The sequence below is a fragment of the Ciona robusta genome, chromosome 5 (assembly GCF_009617815.1).
Source record: "Ciona robusta chromosome 5, ASM961781v2".
Taxonomy (NCBI): domain Eukaryota; kingdom Metazoa; phylum Chordata; class Ascidiacea; order Phlebobranchia; family Cionidae; genus Ciona; species Ciona robusta.
Genome location: NC_143239.1, coordinates 970950 through 991499, shown reverse-complemented (window position 1 = coordinate 991499; position 20550 = coordinate 970950). Strand labels below are relative to the sequence as shown.

Here is a 20550-nt window from a genome sequence, read left to right as displayed (position 1 = left end):
GCGTATCCACGCATGCGCAATAGCGCTCGGTACAAATATATCAATCGAATATATTACGACATCGACATCGGCACAGAGTTACATATGCTAACTCGAACCAAGAACTGGATGTATACGAGAGAGCTTAACTTTGAGAGAACGTGAGAAGAAAGCAATTGCCAGGCCACGACCACATAGCAATACTCGTGTTGCAAACCACACAAGATATGTGAAAATCGGATTGGGAAATTTAGGCTGTCGGAGTGCATTCATTTCATTCCGAATATATTTAATTAGTTGTAAACAATGATTCTTAAACATTTGAGGCAAAACATCATCAAGTATTCCAATGTACGTTATGTGAACAACAGCGCACCAATCGTTGCGATACGAAGAGAAGACAACGTGGTATGACTCAGTTATATTATTGCTGTAATGTGGTTCAACAGTGTAAGGTTGAATACAAATAAAAATACGTTTGTAACTGTGTATATACATGGTTTGTGTTTATTTTAGTCATTCATTTTTATATTGTATTCATATTTACATGTATACAGATTTTATTAATTGTTTAAAACACAATCAGGCTTTTTAAATATTATTTGCCAAAGATATCCGGCTTTCCCCACCCAACTGTTGAAACACCTAATGGGCTGTATTCATGTTTTTTCCATGTTAACCTTAGGTTTGGGAAAGACGAGCCCCACTAGCGCCCTCTCATGTTCGAAAACTTGTTCATGATGGGATCAAAGTTTTGGTTCAACCTGCGAACAAAAGAGCTTTTCCAGTTCAGGTGTAAATGTTGGTTTCTTTGCTTATTGTAACTCCTAAACTTTATTGTAACACATTGCTAAATTGTAGTAAATCCCAGGGCTTTTGCCACACGAAGGTTAAAATCAAAACATGATTTAAATAAACAGAAGGAAAGTGACATTTGTACTGTTTAAAAAAGCTATAAGATTGATATTTTGAACTCTCTTTGCAATAATATTGGCAGGTAATTGATTTAAAATATAGCCTACATGACATATTTATTCAAAGCATTTTCACGTTATATGTAAAATACAGGAATACGTCTCAGTTGGTGCAACCATTCAAGAAGATTTGAGCGAGGCTTCGGTAATACTTGGTGTCAAACAAGTTCCAGTTGACTGTTTACAAGCGGATAAGACTTATATATTCTTTTCACATACTATCAAAGCACAAGATGAAAACATGCCAATGTTGGATGCTATTCTTGAAAGGGTAAAATAAATAAATATTGTTTTGAAGATTTACTAAGTTAATGCGGAATGTATATGTTGCAAGTTGCAAAACACCACTTGCCTCGTACTTAGAGATAAGTGGTTTTAAAGCTGAATAATGCCACAGACCTACAGTGCTATAATTACAAACTTGTTTGTTATGGGGCAAAGAATTTAACACATTGGTCTATTTGTTGCTAATGGGTTGTTCAAAAGGTTAGCCCAGAAAAATGCAAAAATACACCCACAAAGTTACATACTTAATAAATAGGAAGACCATATCCTAACTTCTGATGTTACCCCACCATGTGAAGATACTAATGTGACAGCCATTCATATATGCTTGTAGTTTTGTACAAATGAACACTAATAAGATAGATAAATAAAAAATATGTTCTTATCTTTATTTACCCCACCATTTATTATAGAACATTCGTTTAATTGATTATGAAATGATGGCAGAAGCAAATGGAATGAGAGTGGTTGCATTTGGTCAATATGCTGGTTCAGCTGGTATGATCAACATATTGCATGGAATGGGCTTACGACTTCTTGCACTTGGACATCATACACCACTTATGGTTTGAATTTAAAGCTACCTTTATACAGTTAAATTAGCTTTCGTGGCTTTCATATTCACCGATGTTTTATAGGTATATATAAATCAAAACATCACTATTAAAAAGAAAATATTAAAATGTTTCCACGCATACATAGAGACTCGTAACTGTCAGTTGATTAAAAGGCTGACATTTAAATCCAGCCAAAGCTCTAATCAAATAAGTTCTCCATGACCTCGTACCTCAGCTATTTGACTAACCAATGTCTGGCTTATGTCTGTTGTACGATGTGTAGGTAGAATATTAGGTTTGTGTATGTATAATGTGATTTTACTTTATGTTATCATCACAGTACATGTGTATTGTATTTCTAATTTCATCACAGTACATGTGTATTGTATTTTAAGACTATATCATGAATGGTAAATTTAATTTATACATTAAGCATATGAAGTTTTAATTGTGATATTGATTACAGAATTAGCTAAAATATTCACATTTTAATTATTTGGATCATTACAAATTTTATGCAGCTACTTTTTAATGAGAGTGTTAATATATGAGTTAATTGTGCGTTTCTTTATTTACAACAATATGTAAGCGCAAAAAGAGAGAATTTAAAATGTGATTGCAATTGGGAGTGTTTATATTTTTCCTTTCTGACTTTTTTGATTTATTCCAGCACATTGGTATTGCACATAATTACCGAACATCTGGCCAAGCTATTCAAGCAGTGAGAGATGCTGGATATGAAATCTCACTGGGAAGGTTACCCGAGTCCATTGGACCACTCACCTTTGTTTTTACTGGCACAGGCAATGTTTCTCAAGTATGTATTGAAGTGTATTGTTCTCTTTTTTATTGTCTTGGTTAGTTAAGTTTCAAAGGTTTCTTTGTATAAACTTTATATTCAACTCACGTTTATTATCCCCTGCCTTCTTACTTCCATTTAATTAATGTTTGTTATTCACGGTTCGTCGCACACAGGTTGTCTTGAAAGAGACTTAACCTTAAACTATAAATAATACAATGGTTAGGGAATAGGACAGTGTTTCCAAACCATTATTAACACGCAGCCCACTGTTACAATAAAAGTTTGGAAACCAGCAAATGTCAATCTATATCCATTTTATCCTGTGTGTACACAGATTGTAATGTTTTAAGAAGGTTAAATACTCTCACAATGGAAATGAAAACATATTTGGTATTTGTTATAGAAGTTTAATATTGAAATTTTTCTATTGTAAAATGTCACCACATACGTCTATTTCATGGTAACTTGTTTGAACAGGGAGCACAAGAAGTGTTTAAAGAACTTCCTCATGTTTATGTTGAACCTCATGAACTGAAGAATGTTGCTCAGCATGGAGGTGAATGTCTCACTTCTTATTTTATCTGTGGTTGTTAAATACCTATGCAGGTTATAAATTTACCAATTAAAATTCTCAAACCATAATCTAAGAATAAAAGGTTACTGTGATACAGTTTCAGTAAATTGTTAATATCTGTAGGAGACTGTAGCTGCTTTTTGCATGGCTGCTTAATTTTAATCTTTTTTTGCAATTTTAATTGTTTTATACCGCCACTGACATTCCTAATTTAAGACTTACCGAATTGTATTAAAATATACAGATGCTAGCGTTGTGTATGGGTGTATTGTTGATATGCACGATCATTTAAGAAGGAAAAGTGATGGTGGGTTTGATATGCAAGAATATTTTAACAAACCTCAACTTTATGAATCTGTGTTTGCGAAGGAGGTAAGTTAAGTATGTGCTCTATTTGATCATCAGTATTTGAATATAGGTGGCTGTACACAGTATCCGGAATTCGTCCGTTTTGTCTGTTTTGTCCGGATTTCACTGCCACATGCGGAACTCGGTAATGGGTTTGCATACGACTTCATGCTCAATTCGCATGCCGGATACTGTGTACAGCCACCTTATCGTGGAAAAGCAAAGGAATTGATGTAAACATTTGTTTGATATACCCAGGATTGTAGAAATATCCCTTTATCAGTGCTAATGTTACTTTCCGGATCGTTTTTTTTTTCAACAGAAAAAAATTTTGTTTATATTAAAAATCAACTTTCTTACGTCGGTCGACAAACTATTTGGTTTCCTAGTTCCGAAATTAAAAATAAAATTCTCCCTACTTTTTATTCCTTTACGAAACTATTCAAATCTAATAATACCTCTAAATTTTGTTTAATAGATTGCACCTTATGCTTCCTGTATCATGAACGGTATATTTTGGAGACCTCAAGATCCCCGTTTACTCACCACACCAGATGCAGCTTTATTACAAGACACAACAACTTCACCCAAGGTCTCACCCCTTGTTCGAAGATCGAATGTCAGCTCCGAAGGTTGCCCTCGCTTGCCCCACAGGTAGGCAGGAGATGTTTAAAGTGATAAATTTATTTGTAAATATTTCAAATAACTTATAATTGAAATTAAATGTTCTAAAGAATTATATATATATATTATATATATGTTATTTTTTACTTACTTGCAGCTTAAAAATATTTGTGCAATATTATTTTTTTTATTAATGGTTTTCATAGTGTTCCTTTGTTAGATCATAAAGTGTTCTGCAATCTTATTTGGAGTTTTTCATAATCTACATATAATTTTATTGTTATGAATGCATGTTTTTCAACTATCAGCTAATATACAATTTTTAGTGTGTGTTGCCAGATATTGTATCATATTATTCGTGTGAAATAATTGGAATGTTAAATCTCAGGTTGATTGCGATTGGTGATGTGTCGGCTGATCCCGGTGGATCCGTTGAATTCATGAAGAACTGCACAAGTATTGACGCTCCTTTTGTTGTTTATGATGGAATTAATAATGAAACACAACAAGGGTAGGTTCTTGTTTTTTTACCCATATATCATCTATTCTGTGTGTAGTAACAGTCAGTGCTGTTCAGATTAAACTAGATATTGTTAATTAGCCAAGCATGATATAAAATATTGATATGGTATTTTGTAATTTAACAACCACGATACCGTTGTTAACAAAAAGATGTGGTATTAAGGTACAATCATTTAACATGGATGTATTACATTAGAATGCTTAAAGAAGTCGACCTGGAAGTCAAAACGACAAATTGCCAGAAGATCTTTGTTAGATTCACATTATGCTTAGTATTTAGCAGCAACAGTTTAGACATGGAATGTTATTAAATACCATGTTTTACATTTTAGAGTGAAAGGACCAGGTATTCTTATTTGTTCGGTTGATAATCTTCCCGCTCAACTTCCACGAGAGTCGACTCAATTCTTCGGTGATCAGTTGTTTCCTTACATGAAAGATATTGTGAGTATTATTGTGGTCAAAATTTTGTGTAAAATTAGCTTAAATGTTTTATGTTTGTAAAATATGTTATTTAAATTTGTTGTGTATGAAAAAAATTAGTAATATGCAGTATAATAAAGATAAATGTATAAGTGATTAGGTTGTACATTTACCTTTTGAAATAAAGGTAATATCACACGTTTTAGCATTGCTGCTTCATGGCTAAAGGAGCAGAGCAAAACTATTTACATCTGTCTCATTCTGTATTTTCATTCTTGCTTTGGTTTTAAAAAAAAGTAAAACTTGTTGCAGGCTCATAATGTTGCTACATCCAACTATGAAGATATCCATTCTATGTCTCCTGTTGTTAAAAACGTAAGTTAAAACAATTGACTTTAAGCAGAATGGTAAAGCTCATTTGAAATCATAATTGTTACATAAAAATGTTATGTTTAGGATATTTTTTTCCATTGGCATATTTATGTTAGTTGAATTGAAAACTATATTTTAGTTTTATTTAAATAAATATCAATGCAAAATAATTTTTTTTCGCAATCATTGAAAGTGTACAGTACTGTAGTGAGAATTTATTACTTGAAAAAATATGGACTAAATCAGGATATGCTTTGCTGTGAGACTTAAAAAAAGTATCTGCTTTACAATAACAATTTTATCAATTCCAGGCCATCATTGCTTCAAATGGGAAGTTGACGCCCAAGTTTGAATACATACAAGAACTAAGAAAGCAAAGGTTTGCAAGTTTTTTCTTAAATGACTTTAAGTAGATTAAAACTAACTTGGTAGGAATTTAAAATTCAATCAAACGATAATTACACCTTTGTGCTACAGAAATACACCTACTTATTTAAACTTAAAACTAATAATTTTTAAACTAATAATTAGAGATGATAATGCGATTTTTGATAATTAGTAATTACCTTAACTTCGAATTTCTCAAATTGTGACTCAGGAAATGGCTTAGCTTTGCCAAAAAAATTACTAAAACACTAACTTTTAAAAAATGATATTTTATGTGTGGTTTAACTGTATATCATTATGTTTGTTGTATTAGTTTTGTTTTTATAAATACTTATGTAGCAAACTGATCTATAGAGTCCAAATGTTCCTGGATAAGTCAACTCCACTTAATTGCACCACATCTTAACAAAGCCAAACTGATTTGAATATGATGGGTGAATACATTTTATCATATTCCGACTTCTAAAGACATTGATAAAGAAACACTTGCTTTATCTTTATAAATACTGGTACACGTGTTTGCACCCGATCATCGATAAAGTACCTCTAGTAAAAAACAGCGAAAAACAGTCCGATTAGGCGTGAGCCATTTGATCAGGGTTGACAAAAATTAAAACTTCTTGCTTTAAAAGTAAGTTAAGTAACTACTGTATATTTCTAAAGTAGAAGGTTTTTAACACAGGATGCAAGCTGGAGCAATGTATGCGACATCTTCACAAAATCATAAAGTTCTTGTGTTGGGAGCCGGGTTCGTTTCTGCTCCATTGATTGATTATTTGACAAAACATAACGACACTGCTGTAACTGTTGGTAAGTCGTAATTATGTTTGTTGGTTGTTTTTTTTTTAATATGGGATATGGGTGACACATGATACTGTGAATTCTTCTATATCATAATTTTGTTTAATTTTAAATCAGGAATGTAAAAAAAGGACAATAGAAGTGAAAAGGTAGTTTTGCTAACTGCTATTAACTAAGTACGATCTCTCGTACAGCGAAACTGCGAATGGCTCTTTTAACCAAGATATATAAGTTATAATATTGTTTATATTCCTTAGACAGTACATGAAGTAAAGTTCAAAAATCAATTACTTCATTAGAAGCATTTTGCTGTTCATATTACAAATTTATATAACATTTTTATTCAATATTTTGTGTAAGTTGTTTTAAATAGATGTTGGTACCAACCCTTAGGAGCCACAGTAGCAATAACAATGTTTTCTTTCTGTGATGGGTTTCACAATTTGGGTTTTATTATTTACTTGGGTGCGGTATTTAATCTTTACCTTTCCTGACTTTAACTTTAACACAGTCTTCTTAGTAGTTACAAGAACATTAAGCTTAAGTCATATATCAGATTTAGGTTTTGTCTATAATCTATATGAGAACAGATTGTTTTAAAACCTTAACACCTATTGAAAAACATTGCTTAGTTTCCAAAATATGGCTAAAATATCTCATTAAAATTGGGTTGGTGAGCACCCTAGTATGAACCCAATACTTGGTTTTAATCCTACAATTGCAACTGCATACTTGAACTAATGTGTTCAAACTAATTTCCCTAATTTCCAGTTTAATTTTGTTTTGGTTGTTTCAGCGTCCAATATTAAGCAAGAAGTGAAGAATATGAGTGGAAAGTTCAAACACGCGAGTCCAATTGTTCTCGATATTCTGAAGGAAACTGATCGACTTACTGAGCTTGTTAAAGGTCATGACCTCGTTATCAGGTGATTTATTATTATGTTAATTTGTCTTCGAAATTAAAGTATACCAGCATCACCCCTTGCCCTTACATAATTCCTTGAAATTATCTTATAAGTCATAGATCAAATACCAGCCTGCTTTCTGTTCATATACCACAACACATTAACCACCTAAAAGGGGGAGCTAGTTAGTTTGGCGGATTTAAAATAATTCGACGTTGTTATTAAAGTTAAATATTTTTATTATATGTTATTCATTCACCATGTTTTGAACTATTTATCTGGTTGGAGAATCATTTGCACAATGAAATAGTTTTTTATGTTTTTTTTTGCTATGTATTGAACTTAGACTAGCACAAATATAAATTCACATAAATCATGACATTCAGACAAAGTTGAGATCATTAAGGCCTTCTTGTTTGTTCTATTGTTCAAACAATTCTTATCTCAAATAACTCAACAAAAAGCAAACAACTGGTAGCCAGTTCAACTCATTTAATACAAGTTGTGTTGAGCACTCAGTCAGTTTAGGACTTTAAGTAATGTTGCAAAATATTGCTAACTGTATACAAGAATATTTATTTATCCAGGCTTGTTCACAAGGAATAGTTTTATTAATGAACATATCTTGGGAAGTAGTTAATTCATAAAGATGGTATATTAAGTAACTTTTCAGTAAGAACTGTTTAGAGTAGATATTTTGATTCATAAATGTTTTGTGTGACCATGGTAGTATACTAGTATGTATGGCTGTTCATAATAGTATGTTGTAGATGAATGCATTCACATTGGAAACTAGTTGAACATTTGAGTTAGTATTATTTTGTTCAGTAACTTACGGAAAGTTTTAAAATGGATGAAGTTGATTTTATAGAAGATGATGTTGACGAGAATGAGAAGATTCTTGTTGAAGAATTAAGGAAGTTGTGTGATGTTGGTGGGAAAGAACTTCATCCAAATAAATCAGCTCCAATATTTCATAAGCTTGCTAAGATTTATGAAAGAAAAAATAAAAATAAAAAGCTAAATGCTCTGCGCACTGCAGCTCTCTTAAATGCTGCTATTGTAAGAGATCCACAGAATAATCAAATTAAAAGTGATTTGCAAAGTTTTTGTTTCAACTTATTGGCAAATATAGCAAGTTACCCACAAGCCAAAATAAAGAAAAAAGGAGCAAACTTAATTTCTTTGTCTGCTTCCTTAAAAGTAAAGTTAAAAAAGATTCGGAAAGCTTTTGGTGAAGGTTTTTATCAAATTGAAATAATTCCATATAATGTAGAAAGTGATCTATTACTTGAAATGGAAAAGAAAAAGATTACAGATGTTCAAAATCTTCAGGATAAAATTACGAGAAGGTACACAGAGTTAATGAGATTCATATGTGATGAATGTATTTTGATCATGGGTAAACCACCTTGTAAATATGCTCTTGTTGGAATGGGTTCTTTGGCACGGGCAGAAATCACCCCGTATTCAGATTTCGAACACATCATTGTTCTTGAAAATGAAGTTTCTCAAAGGGAAGATCGGCTTATGATCATGAAGTACTTCAGATGGTTCACCACAATCTTCTGCATCATCTTAATCAACCTCGGAGAAACCATGATCAACTGCGTTGCAATTCCAAGTATAAACCCCAGGTATAGATACTGGTTTATGGATCACTTCACACCGAATGGGGTAACGTTTGACGGGATGGTAGCTCATGCTTGCAAACTTCCACTGGGTCGTCCACCAACTAAAAACAAACCATGGAAAACTGAACTTATTAAACCGGTAGATGAAATGATAAAGTACTTGGACAGTGATGAAGATCTGAAGCAGGGATATCACTTGGCTGATGTTTTATCAAAGACATGTTTTGTAGCTGGTGATGAGAATGTCTTTGTTGAATATCAAAACAAGGCACATTCTACTGTTCAACGAAATGACAAGCGTAGTGAGTTTTCTGCACTTTATGAACAAGTTAAACAAGATCTACAAAACTTAGATGTTTGGAATCAGCAACTCAAAGCGTTTGAAGACATGCAAAACTACAACATGAAGCGAGTGATATATAGAAGTGCAACCATCTTTGTTGCAGCTTTCGGTCGATTTTGTTCATTGAGAGAATCTTCTTGTTTTGATGTCATCAATAAATTAGAAGAAATAGGAGAATGCAGTGAAGAGGTGGCTCATCATCTGCGCTTCATGGTGGCAGTGGCTTGTGAGGTTCGTGCTAAAGTTTATCATTCAAAGAGACAACAAGATGATGTTTTTATGGAAGATTCTGTTCAAAGGGAAATCATTACTGGTTTGTTTGACATTGTTGGAAAGAGAAGTATTGTTTCTTTCATGGAAACAACATACAACTTGCATCAACTTTTGCAGGCTGTTTCTCCAAAAGATATCCCATCATTTGTAAACAACATGCAGAACAATGCATGGAAGTTGCGCATGCAGGTTGTCGTGTTATGCCATCTTTGCTTGGAGCAAGACTTGGAAGACAAGATGTTTCAGTTAACCTCCTATTTAAGCCAACTTGATGCTGCTGGAGTCGATACTTGGTTGGATGTTATTCGTACTTTGCTTCTTTATAAGAGATTTAACATTGCTTTGAAACTATGCCAGAAGATATTCCCATTTTGCAGCAAAGAACTTGACAAATTTGATGTTATAATGAAACAGCTGAGTTGTAAGGTTGAATTAGAACAAATGGATGAGAGTCGAAATGAAATTCATGTCTTGGATAGATTGATGAAGTCTCTAGAGAAGTCTCCCCAAGACTTGTGGCAGAAATATGCAGTTTTCAGGGATTATGCAAAGTGTCTGGAAGAATTAGATGAGCATGATCATGCTTGTTATGTTTATGAAAAGTGTCTTCGCTGTTGGGAGGAATATGAGCAAACTCCGGATGGTGAAGATGAGGATCCTCTGTTTAAAACTGACATCCTGATCAAGTTTGCTCGATGTTTGATTGAGGTTGAAAGGTTTGTTGAATCAACGCAACATCTGCGTGAAGCAATTTGTTTGATAAGTAGAACAACCCCAGAAACAAACTTTCATGTTTACATGTTTGATAACATTGCCGACTGTTATTTGAGTATGGATAAATATTTAGAAGCATTTATTTACAATTTCCAGTCACAAAGAATAGCTAAAATTATCAAAGAACCAGAAGATAGTCAAAGAATAAGTGAAATACGAAAAGTCTTTGAACTTCTGTTGTCTGAAAATTCTTAATGTCATGCTTAATTGTTTTTAGTTTAATAAATTATTTTATGGAACCTTTCATATGCTTAAATATTATCATACAATACAACAAGCGTCATTAATTTACTACAAATCTTAAATTATATTATATATTCATTGTTGCCCTTTTTCCTGCAATTTTCTTATCTTTAGAGGAACAAACCCCAATTATATTTTTTATACAAATATTTAAAAAAAATCTGGTATGTAATAATGGTTGTGAACCAATGCTACAGTTATATTTTGCAGTGTAATATCTTTTTTTGTCCATTAGATCATGGACAAAAACTGAGTTAGGCCTGTGTTCTAATAAACATGCGATTTCATGACATTCCTTCTTGTTTAGTTTACTCCCACACACAATCCATCCACCAATTGCAAAGTTATGCATTGAAAATAAGAAGAACTTCGTCACAGCAAGTTATGTCTCGCCTCAGATTAAAGAGCTTGAAAAAAGGTGGGGAATCAGTTAAAATATTTCTATTTTACGTTTAAAATATATATAAGACCCTTAAGCTTATACCTATATTGTGTTTAAGAAGTTAGCCTGTTTTGTAAGATATTCTCAACAGTCATAACTATAACGCTTTTCTAAACCTAACACTAACTTTTAGTTGTAAGTTGAACTGACATGGCTGAGAATGAGATCCCATCATGCTTCAGGCCACAAAACTAGGATTCTGGAAATCCTAACATTTCCATTTTCATATGACTTTGTTATGGGTACGGTTATAGAAAATAATATAAGCCAATATTTTAGTGCATTGGATGCTGGTATATCAATAGTAATGGAGGTTGGGGTGGATCCAGGTATTGATCACATGTTGGCCATGCAATGTTTCCATGACATCAAGGAAAGAGGGGGAAATGTGAGTTTTATTTATATTTAATATTAATTTAAATTGAGAGGATGGAATGTCAAACAAATCCTTAGAAACCTTTCCCATGATATTACTCCATCAAAACCATAATACTTTATCAATATGGTAGTTTCCGAAAAATTTGATAAAAAATATAAACAAGGGTGAATTTTCATTTTTTCTGTTCCAAATTAACTTTTTTTGTGGTTAATTTAATATATTGTCTTTATTATTTCCAAGGTGAGTTCATTCGTATCATGGTGTGGTGGTTTACCTTCACCTGAAGATTCGGAAAATCCATTGAAATATAAATTCAGGTTTGTTTGAATAAAATACATATTACTGTTAAGGACCGTGTTGTAGCTTGTAGGTAAACATGATGATATCATCAAAACATTTTTCCAAAAATTATATTCCTGTTTATTGGGCAATGGACCTACTTTGACCTATATCCCAGGTCAAATGAATTGTAATGTTGCATGATATCAGCCATATAGATTTGCTAATAAATTACAGAGTATATTATTTATAATTTGTAACTTTTTTGTTGTTTATAACTTGTATAATTTAACTTTTTTGTTATAATGTTCCCCCTAAAAATTTTGTTATTTTGTTTTTTTTTTAAATCACAAATTTTAGTAAACCTTTATTTTTGATTGTGTAGTATTATTTTAATAGGTCTACATACATTGAGTGTACATAGATAATCATTTTCAGTGTTTTAAATAAAGGACCAACTAATAAAGTGATTGTTTATTAAATCACTAGATTTTATTTTCCTAACCTAATTTTAAAAAATTGCTTTTCTATCCAACAGCTGGAGCCCTGCTGGTATGTTGCAGTCTGCAATGGCTGGTTCAAGATATTTGAAAGATGGAAAAGTTATTGAAATGGCTGAGGGTGGCGACAATTATAAATATGGCAGGCAAGATATTTCTTTCATGCCTGGATTCCATTTGGAAGGTTTTCCCAACCGTGATTCAATCAAATATAAAGATCAATATGAAATACAGGAAGCAGATACTGTGTTTCGTGGAACACTGAGATATGATGTGAGTTTTGAATGTTCTTACTTTAATGTGTGAAGTTGTTTCTATGGATTTCAATATGGTGTAGATGGCCTGTCTTCTCAAGTATCTCAGGACTAATGCTGTTACGTTGTCATTTTTTTAAGACATAATCTACTTAATGATGTTTAAAATTGATTTTGGATTAAAAAACAATATTTGTTTAAATTTTTTAATGATTTTTATCTGGAATTTTTGTTGTGTATAGATAAGTAGTTTATGTCATGTCTTAATGCCTTATGTTAGAACTTATAATGTTGGTATTTAGTTTTTGTTTCGTAAATTGATTCAAAAGAAATATTGTGATAAAACATTTTATCACCATGTACTAAAACATTTTTCTGAATAAGTTTTGAAATTTGTTTTTGCTTAAAGTCCAAGTTATGTGACTTAGAGCGATCACATTGCAAGAATAACATACTTTAAACTCTTGTGACAAATTCATGCTCACTACTAGATTGTAACAGTGCATTTTAAGGTGATTACTTTTTCATTCAGGCAATTTCTTAAGAACCATGATTGATGTTATAAAATATATGATTGTTTATTATTTATATTTTCCGTACATCTGCAGGGTTTTGTAGATTCTATCATTGGTTTACAACAACTTGGAATTGTATCGAGTGAAATGAACTCCATGCTTGATGAAGACTCACCTGATATATCTTGGGTAAGTTATTTTTAAGCTATGTAGTTTGGTTTTCTTACGCCTGTTGGGCAAAAGAGTATTTTAAACCAGTTTATTTCTGTATGCTGCACCTGGGCCTTTAACACAACATAAATTAATCAATTAAATAATAAAAATACAATATAAGTTAAGTTAAAAATATAAATTATAACATTTCCATATAGCATTACCATTACACCCACTTATTTTCAACAACCTTTTTTAAATTGTGTCACTTCAATTTAATACGTACAAAATTCTATGTTTATTGGCATAACATGTCGGGGGCTGAGTTGTACTCAAGCTAGCTAAAATTGTTCCTTTAACTAAACTAAAAAAATATGTTTTATAATTTATAAAAAGTGTAGGCTACTAAAAGGTTTATTTTTGTGTGTAAATCATTTTACTAGGTTTCTTTTTACTTTTCATTATCCCATAGAAACAATTTATCTCTCACATCCTTGGTGGTGGTTCGGATATTTCTGATGAAGATTTACAACAGTTGGTTTATAAATGTGTGGATGAGAATGATCACAGACTACAAACCATAATTGGGTTTGTTTCCGTTGTACTTTTAATTGTTTTAATTAGTTTAAGTATTGGTGTATTTTATACACCTCATGCCAGTGTGCCGGTTACCACGTGGTACCTTTGTTGTTGATTTTAAAACTGGTAACCCCCCTTTTAACCACTGTTGTGCAATTACATTAACACGTTTACTAAACTTCCACCAACTTTAAAAGAGGTGTTTTCTGGTTATAAAGCAAGTGCTTCCAACTTTTGTGTTGTAGCACCAATTTTCGTATCTTGGTGTAAATATTATTATATATTCTACTGGTCAATACTTCAATAGTTAACCGACCATTGCTTTTTTTAGGAAATTTCCAGTTTAATTCTTTCAATATCCTCCCTTTTTTGCTATGAAAGATTTTATTTAAGGTATTTTTATTCCACAGCCTTGGATTATTGAGTGAGAACATCGTTCCAAAGCTTAAATCTCCTTTACAATCCCTCGCTGCCCATCTCGCCACCAAACTTACTTACGGTAGTTTATTTGTGGTTTAGTATTTCTACTTTTTTAACATAATGCGTTGGAGGGTTTAAGCTGACACCCAACTTAAAAGTTAGTATGAAGTGACATGCACCCTTTGTGTCTGTATATAGGAACACATTTATGCTAGTACTTAACAGCAAGCATAAGGTGTCTACCTACAATATATGTTCCTTAAAAAAGTGTCTGAATATACCATTACTATATGTGTCATCTATATAATAACATTCCTATTGAACTTACTCTACTTGTTATCTGATGTACACGAAAGACATGTTATAGCTTAACAATGAGCATAGGGTGTGTCTGAACTCCAAATACACTACATGCTTGAATAAAAATAAGATGCCTACCAAAATTCTTCGACAGCGAGCATGATGTCTAACTATATGCAACCAACAGGTAACGATGAACGTGACATGATTGTTCTTCGTCATGAAGTTATTGGTCAGTTCAATAAAGGAAAAACTGAGCATCATAACATTGATCTGGTTGTTTATGGTGAACCAGCAGGCTACACTGCAATGGCAGCAACTGTGGGCTACCCGTGTGCCATTGCTGCACGTATGGTATTGCTGAGTAAGTCAAAAGTTACTGCTTTGGTTTATTTTACCATGTTTAGCCTATAAGGTCAATTGGCTTGTTTGTAAGAACTACCAATTGTATGTAGTAACAATGAATAAAATTATATTAATAAACAAGCTATCTTATGAAATATTAATTTATATACGATTTATTTTTAGATAAAATTGAAACAAAAGGTGTAGTAACTCCACTGAAAAAAGCTGTGTACAAACCTTTATTGAAAGAGCTGAAACGTCTCGGAATCAAACCAAAGATCAGCATTACCACTAACTGATGTTATGTCCTGACACAATGTTGATATTTACTTCAAACTATAAATTACACAATCTTCTATAACTGTGTTTGTTAGAACGTTGCACGATCACACCATATGCCTGATATTGCTTTACTATTATACACAATTTTAAGTTGAATCTTTTGCAAAAATTGTTTTATGCCATTTATTTACCTTGTGGCCTTCAATCGTGTTATTTGTAAATGAAATAAATCTATAGTGAGGAGGAGTAAAAATATGTTGTTTCATTGTAGTTGCTGTGGCTGTAAAAACAAAATGTTTTAGCTTGAAATAGCACTTTTTAAATATCTGGGATAAACAGCACTTTTTAAAAATATCTGTGATAAACAGAAAGTTAGGAGACAGAATCCTGTTTTTGATGAAACTTTTTAAATTTTAAACATAACTGATGAATCAAAATTGTTCATGGCAAATATAAATGTCGGTCTTAAATTACCACACTTTAAATATGTATTAACATTAAAAAAAAATGTGTGTCATGCAAAGTTTTCAAGATGAACAAAAAGGTCAAATTTTTGTTTGCACGTAAATGTCTGTTAAATGATATGTGGCGAACATAAACCAAGTGTAAGAAATCATAGCAATACGGATACCAGAAAAGCAGTAACAAGATAACTATGTGTATAACCAAAGCTTTTATTACAACCAAGATTTCCACATTTCTTAATACCTCCTGTGTATAATCTGTTTACCAACCATTTAAAAGTACTTAAGAAAAAAAAAGTTATTTAGGTAAGAAAATTTGGCACAAACTGGTAAACATGGAAACATGCAGCAGACAAAAGAAAAGCTGCACAACTGAAAATAGAAATAAGAACAGGAAAAATATCTGGATATTTCTCTGGTGGTTTCGTCAAGATTGAAATAATTCCCAACAGATAAGTGCAGATGATTGACATCCAGTACTAAAGTGAGAAGAGCAAGTTTACATTAGAACATTAGCGGGGATACATGAAACTTTAACCAATGAGTTACAGCAATTACTTTTAAATTAGATATTTAAGATGTGCTTGCAATCTAGCAAATGGACAGTGGAAAAATTTGAGTTTCGCTTCAACAGATGTAAGATTTTAGATTTACTGTAATGGTGTTCTGGGAGTTACTAATTGCTTAGATATCTGATGAACTATTAGTTACAGAAGCACTCCTCCTAGAAATGCCGCCTTGTCCACTTAGAGATATTTTTTGACTTTGTTATCGCATACTTACCAAACCATGAGCAACATTTTGAAATTTCCCTTGTTTGTTTAATCGGACATGATTGTGATGCCAGAAACACAGCATTGTAATGAATAAGAAGAGAACTGAAGATGTGTATTGTTGCATCATCAATCCATCTTTTGTTAAAAGCGGACTCATACTGAATGTCGTCATGTGCAAAAACCAAACGACCAAATATGGAGACAGTTTTTCACAGATCAAAATAGCAGATCTGTAAAAATATGTTGATTCAAAATTAATTTATTGGCCCCGTTGCATTGCTTGGAGCACTCGCCTCTTAAAACCGGGGAAAATGGGTTTAAGGTTTAACTGCCACCATTGTGGGCGCTTTGGTTCAGAGGCAAGATACTTATTGGTTGTACAAACTGTTATTTTTACTAAAACATGAATGATCGTAGCAGTCACAAAGCAGGCGCGAAGTGTATGAAGTGGCCACATCTATGCATAATTGCTACTTCATTCAAGAATAAAAAAGTTCTTTAACAATGAGGTATAAGTACTCACACGGCGGAAATTAAAATTGATTTTTCATGAACTTGATAAGAAAAGAGAAAGAACATCAATGAAACGTTCACCTGGTGTGTGTATAAAACATTATTAACATCAGCGAACCATCTAATCTTATTTTTGCATTCTCACTTTTTGAATAAAAACTAACTCGAATTTTAAACAATCTGAATTGGCAAGTTATACTCATTTAAAAGACAAAAATGTTTAATTTTAAAAATCGTTGAATTTAAACAAAAAATCCACTTCTCTGTTTAAACACAAACTTTCCTTTATTTTCAACCACTTTTATAGCTTTATTTAGTTTCTTTGGTTAAAATAACAAAAGTGAAAAAGGTATTCAAAGTGATGGTAAATGACACAAAAAAAAGTAAAACTTAATAATCCAAAAATTTAAAGGAAAATGAACTGCAAATTTTTTCACTGATTTATTGTACAGCTTGTTACATTTACTTATTACATACCAGAGATAATTTTAATGCTTTGACATTAGGATGAAACATGAGATGCAAACATGATGGCAAGGATAACAACAAAGTTGAACAACTACATAACCTCAATATGTTTGTTTGGTCAAACAACTTCTTAATCTTTATCACCTGGTTGTAAAGAAATTAACAGATATTCAAATATTGTAAACATGAATATATAACATGGTTTATTTATCTTTTGTACAGAATGGTACAAGATAACACATTTGGACTTCTATCGCTCATGTGGTGACTTCAAACATCTTATGCTCGCATATGAAAATGAGTGTGTAACTTTGTGGCAAGTATTTTATTTATAACGATATCGGTTACAATGTGCCTGACATAAAATTGTGGCAAAACAAAATGTTTTAATATAACGCCCGTCATTTTCCCTTCACCCAAAGCAAGTTAAATTCATTCATTCTTTTCAATCTCTTTGCACATTTTTTTTAAACCGAAACTCCGAAAAAAAATCAAAAAATTTCACTTACTGGGGAAATTGAACACCAAACATTTGCCACTTTATCTTCAAACAATCCTCGATTGAATGGAAATAAACGACCAACAACCTGCGTTATGCTTTCAAATGAACTCAAAAATGGAAGCCATAGAATCACAAATGATAAAATCACTGTTATTCCCAACTGCGCAAGCTTTAAAATGCTGTAAATTACAAATAGTAAAAATGCATTAACACATTACAGTTTCATTTAAAACTTAATATTAATTTATATGTCTATACACCTAATTCACGATATTGGGTTTTACAAATACTACATAACAAGCTTGTTGTCAGGTTTAAATTATTTTGTTAGCATAGAATAAATGATTTTTCATTTTAAAAAGCTTTGTGAACCACTAGTTGCCCAACACAATCCAATGGCAACCAACTTTGGCCCAGGGTTAAAATAACTGTCCTGGTATAATTACCCATAAAGTAACATACTTGGTAACTCGTAAGCTGGCACGAGGTATATGAAACAGAACACCCAGGTTATAACGACTGTCGTTTTCTGGCCATGCGAGAGTAATGTAAGTTATATATATATTAAAAGATATTCCTGTTTGTACTAAATAAAGAACTTACCATTTGTCCCATGGGCGAGATAATGCTTTTCCCAGAAGGAAGAAGAAAACAGGAAGTGCATGATATAATTCCATCTGTTTATAATTTAAAGCCAAACAAAAAGCAACCGAACCTAAAACATCTGAATCTCGTTCAAAACAAAATACCATCCATAACATGAAACCAAGACTAATGCAGTTGTATTGGAAGTGGCCGTGATCAATAAGAACTAACCCAGGATAGAAGACACCAAGTAATAATAATGCACGTCCGTTGTTTGTAGTTTTATCATCTCTTTTACAAATTCGTGAAATTGCAAACACAGCAGTGTAGAAAATAATGAAGTCAGCAACCAACACTGTTATCCTCATGAAGAGTTTATGTTGATTGCTTTCAATCCCACGAGAATCTCCCAATTTCACCCAATCCATGTCAATCTTAGATGCGCTGAAAAATAAATAAGTAAAAAATACACTGAAATATATTAAAACAAGCATGGTAAAATACTTGTGGGGATACTGAACAATATATATAGCCCACTTACTACAAATAAAACTTTAAAAATTAAAAATTAGTATTAGGTGGCAAACTTTCTTACCGGAGCAACATTTAAATTAAAACTTGAAAAAAAATAATTTAAATATCTATAAACAAAAACTTACAGCCAACCACACACATAACTATGGTAAGCTGTTAATGGTGGATAATCAAGTCCCCAATATTGAAGATCATTGAGTGAAGAATTAGTGTACCAATCTTGTATTGGAAGATTGAATGTAATTTCCTGCCAGTGTCGTTGTGCTTCATAATCTCCATACATTGGTGACTTTCCTTTTCCTACATGAATGAACTGTACTTATTCTCACATGGTGCCGTAATTCAGAGTTATAACTGGGTGTCTTATTTCACACAATTTTCTGTGGCTTCATATGCCTTGTGCCTACATTTACAAATTAATAAGTGGACATGTAGTCTGTCTATTATTTTTTTTAGTTTTCGCCCTTTTTTTCGTAGGCCTTCCAACTTGTAATTCTACCGATTAGTAACGGAAGTGAATAGCCCAAAGACACACACTGATCTGATGTACATTGTATGCTACAATACCTTGTTTATGCAACCTGCATTACAATGCTTTAACGATTAACTTTAACCCCAAAATCTAATATGTATACAACTGCAGTAATAACTTATTTACAAATAGACTCTACTGCTCATATGTTAAATATCTAAAACATATAATGTGTTTAAATATCTGGTATTTAAAAGTTAGAAGGTGCAGCTTTTATTACCTGAATATGGACCAAGAGAAACACACAATCGAAGAAGAATTGAAGCAAGTATATAAATCCATATCTCAGCAGAAGAAGACGATATTCCTAAAAGTTGCGGAACCATCTTAATTCTTGTACAAAAGTGTTTGTAAAAAATGTTATTACAAAATCAAAAACTTCAATCGGGGGAAACCCCAGGGATGAAAAAATAGCCACGCAGCGGAAAATCCAATAGAAATTACTTATATCTGCTTTGCGCAGTCTAAAATCGTTTGATAAAATAATTGGAAGGTAGAATTAAGCTTCAATGGAAGGACAAGTATAGATGACTTCTATAGAAAAGTTACAAGATCAAAGTATTTTATACACCGCAAATTTCGTTAAGCGCTCTTCCTTAAATAAAGTTCACCGGTACCGCATTTATGGCATCGTTACACCCAGAGTCCGTATATAAACACTCTGGTTACACCTAATGTATACACCCACATTAGACTGTGCCAACAAAAATTTTCAAAATTGCCACTCTTGTTTTCCGGCCATCCAAGGGTAAAGCAAATTTCAATCATTTATTTCCAACTTCTGTTTAACAACTCGGCATTTTAACTAATGTCTTTCTCATGTGGTAATACACATGTAACCTTGTATGGAACAGGCAGCATTATAGGCATCAACCCATGGTCTACTCAAAACATTCAGTTGACCACAT

The 20550-nt window shown here is 32.4% G+C and overlaps 2 protein-coding genes across 3 annotated transcripts; one reads left to right on the top strand and one right to left on the bottom strand.

The window, feature by feature from the left end:
* The first annotated feature begins 114 nt into the window (after positions 1-114).
* On the top strand, positions 115-15521 carry LOC149735329 (alpha-aminoadipic semialdehyde synthase, mitochondrial-like). 2 transcript variants are annotated; one of them, XM_089878887.1, is made up of 23 exons: positions 115-387; positions 665-772; positions 1048-1224; positions 1652-1804; positions 2466-2612; positions 3075-3153; positions 3416-3543; positions 3998-4173; positions 4532-4654; positions 4998-5109; positions 5401-5463; positions 5772-5839; positions 6530-6657; positions 7445-7574; positions 11128-11238; positions 11542-11650; positions 11882-11958; positions 12459-12693; positions 13283-13378; positions 13815-13930; positions 14332-14420; positions 14829-15005; positions 15170-15521. In XM_089878887.1, the coding sequence occupies exons 1-23, from the start codon at positions 286-288 to the stop codon at positions 15283-15285; spliced, it is 2820 nt and encodes a 939-aa protein (XP_089735013.1). In that variant the 5' UTR covers positions 115-285; the 3' UTR covers positions 15286-15521. The 2 variants fall into 2 exon arrangements, with proteins under 2 accessions (XP_089735013.1, XP_089735012.1); XM_089878886.1 differs by lacking the exons at positions 115-387; positions 665-772; positions 1048-1224; ... (9 more) ...; positions 6530-6657; positions 7445-7574 and adding an exon at positions 7659-10519.
* A 401-nt stretch (positions 15522-15922) lies between these two features.
* On the bottom strand, positions 15923-20259 carry LOC149735328 (dolichyl pyrophosphate Man9GlcNAc2 alpha-1,3-glucosyltransferase-like). The gene is made up of 8 exons (XM_089878948.1): positions 19863-20259; positions 19236-19410; positions 18595-19020; positions 17999-18170; positions 17499-17633; positions 17032-17102; positions 16516-16738; positions 15923-16211 (listed from the first exon to the last, which is right to left on the bottom strand). Exons 1-8 carry the CDS (start codon positions 19966-19968, stop codon positions 16035-16037), a joined length of 1485 nt encoding a protein of 494 aa, XP_089735074.1. The 5' UTR covers positions 19969-20259; the 3' UTR covers positions 15923-16034.
* Positions 20260-20550: the final 291 nt, after the last annotated feature.

Coding starts and splice junctions, on each gene's coding strand:
- LOC149735329 (XM_089878886.1), top strand. CDS start 8,403: ATGGATGAAGTTGATTTTATAGAAGATGATGTTGACGAGAATGAGAAG. Junction 11,651..11,881: donor TCAAGGAAAGAGGGGGAAAT/GTGAGTTTTATT, acceptor ATTATTTCCAAG/GTGAGTTCATTCGTATCATG. Junction 11,959..12,458: donor CCATTGAAATATAAATTCAG/GTTTGTTTGAAT, acceptor TCTATCCAACAG/CTGGAGCCCTGCTGGTATGT.
- LOC149735328 (XM_089878948.1), bottom strand. CDS start 19,968: ATGGTTCCGCAACTTTTAGGAATATCGTCTTCTTCTGCTGAGATATGG. Junction 17,103..17,498: donor AAGCATTAAAATTATCTCTG/GTATGTAATAAG, acceptor TACACACACCAG/GTGAACGTTTCATTGATGTT. Junction 16,212..16,515: donor AAAATGTTGCTCATGGTTTG/GTAAGTATGCGA, acceptor TTCTCACTTTAG/TACTGGATGTCAATCATCTG.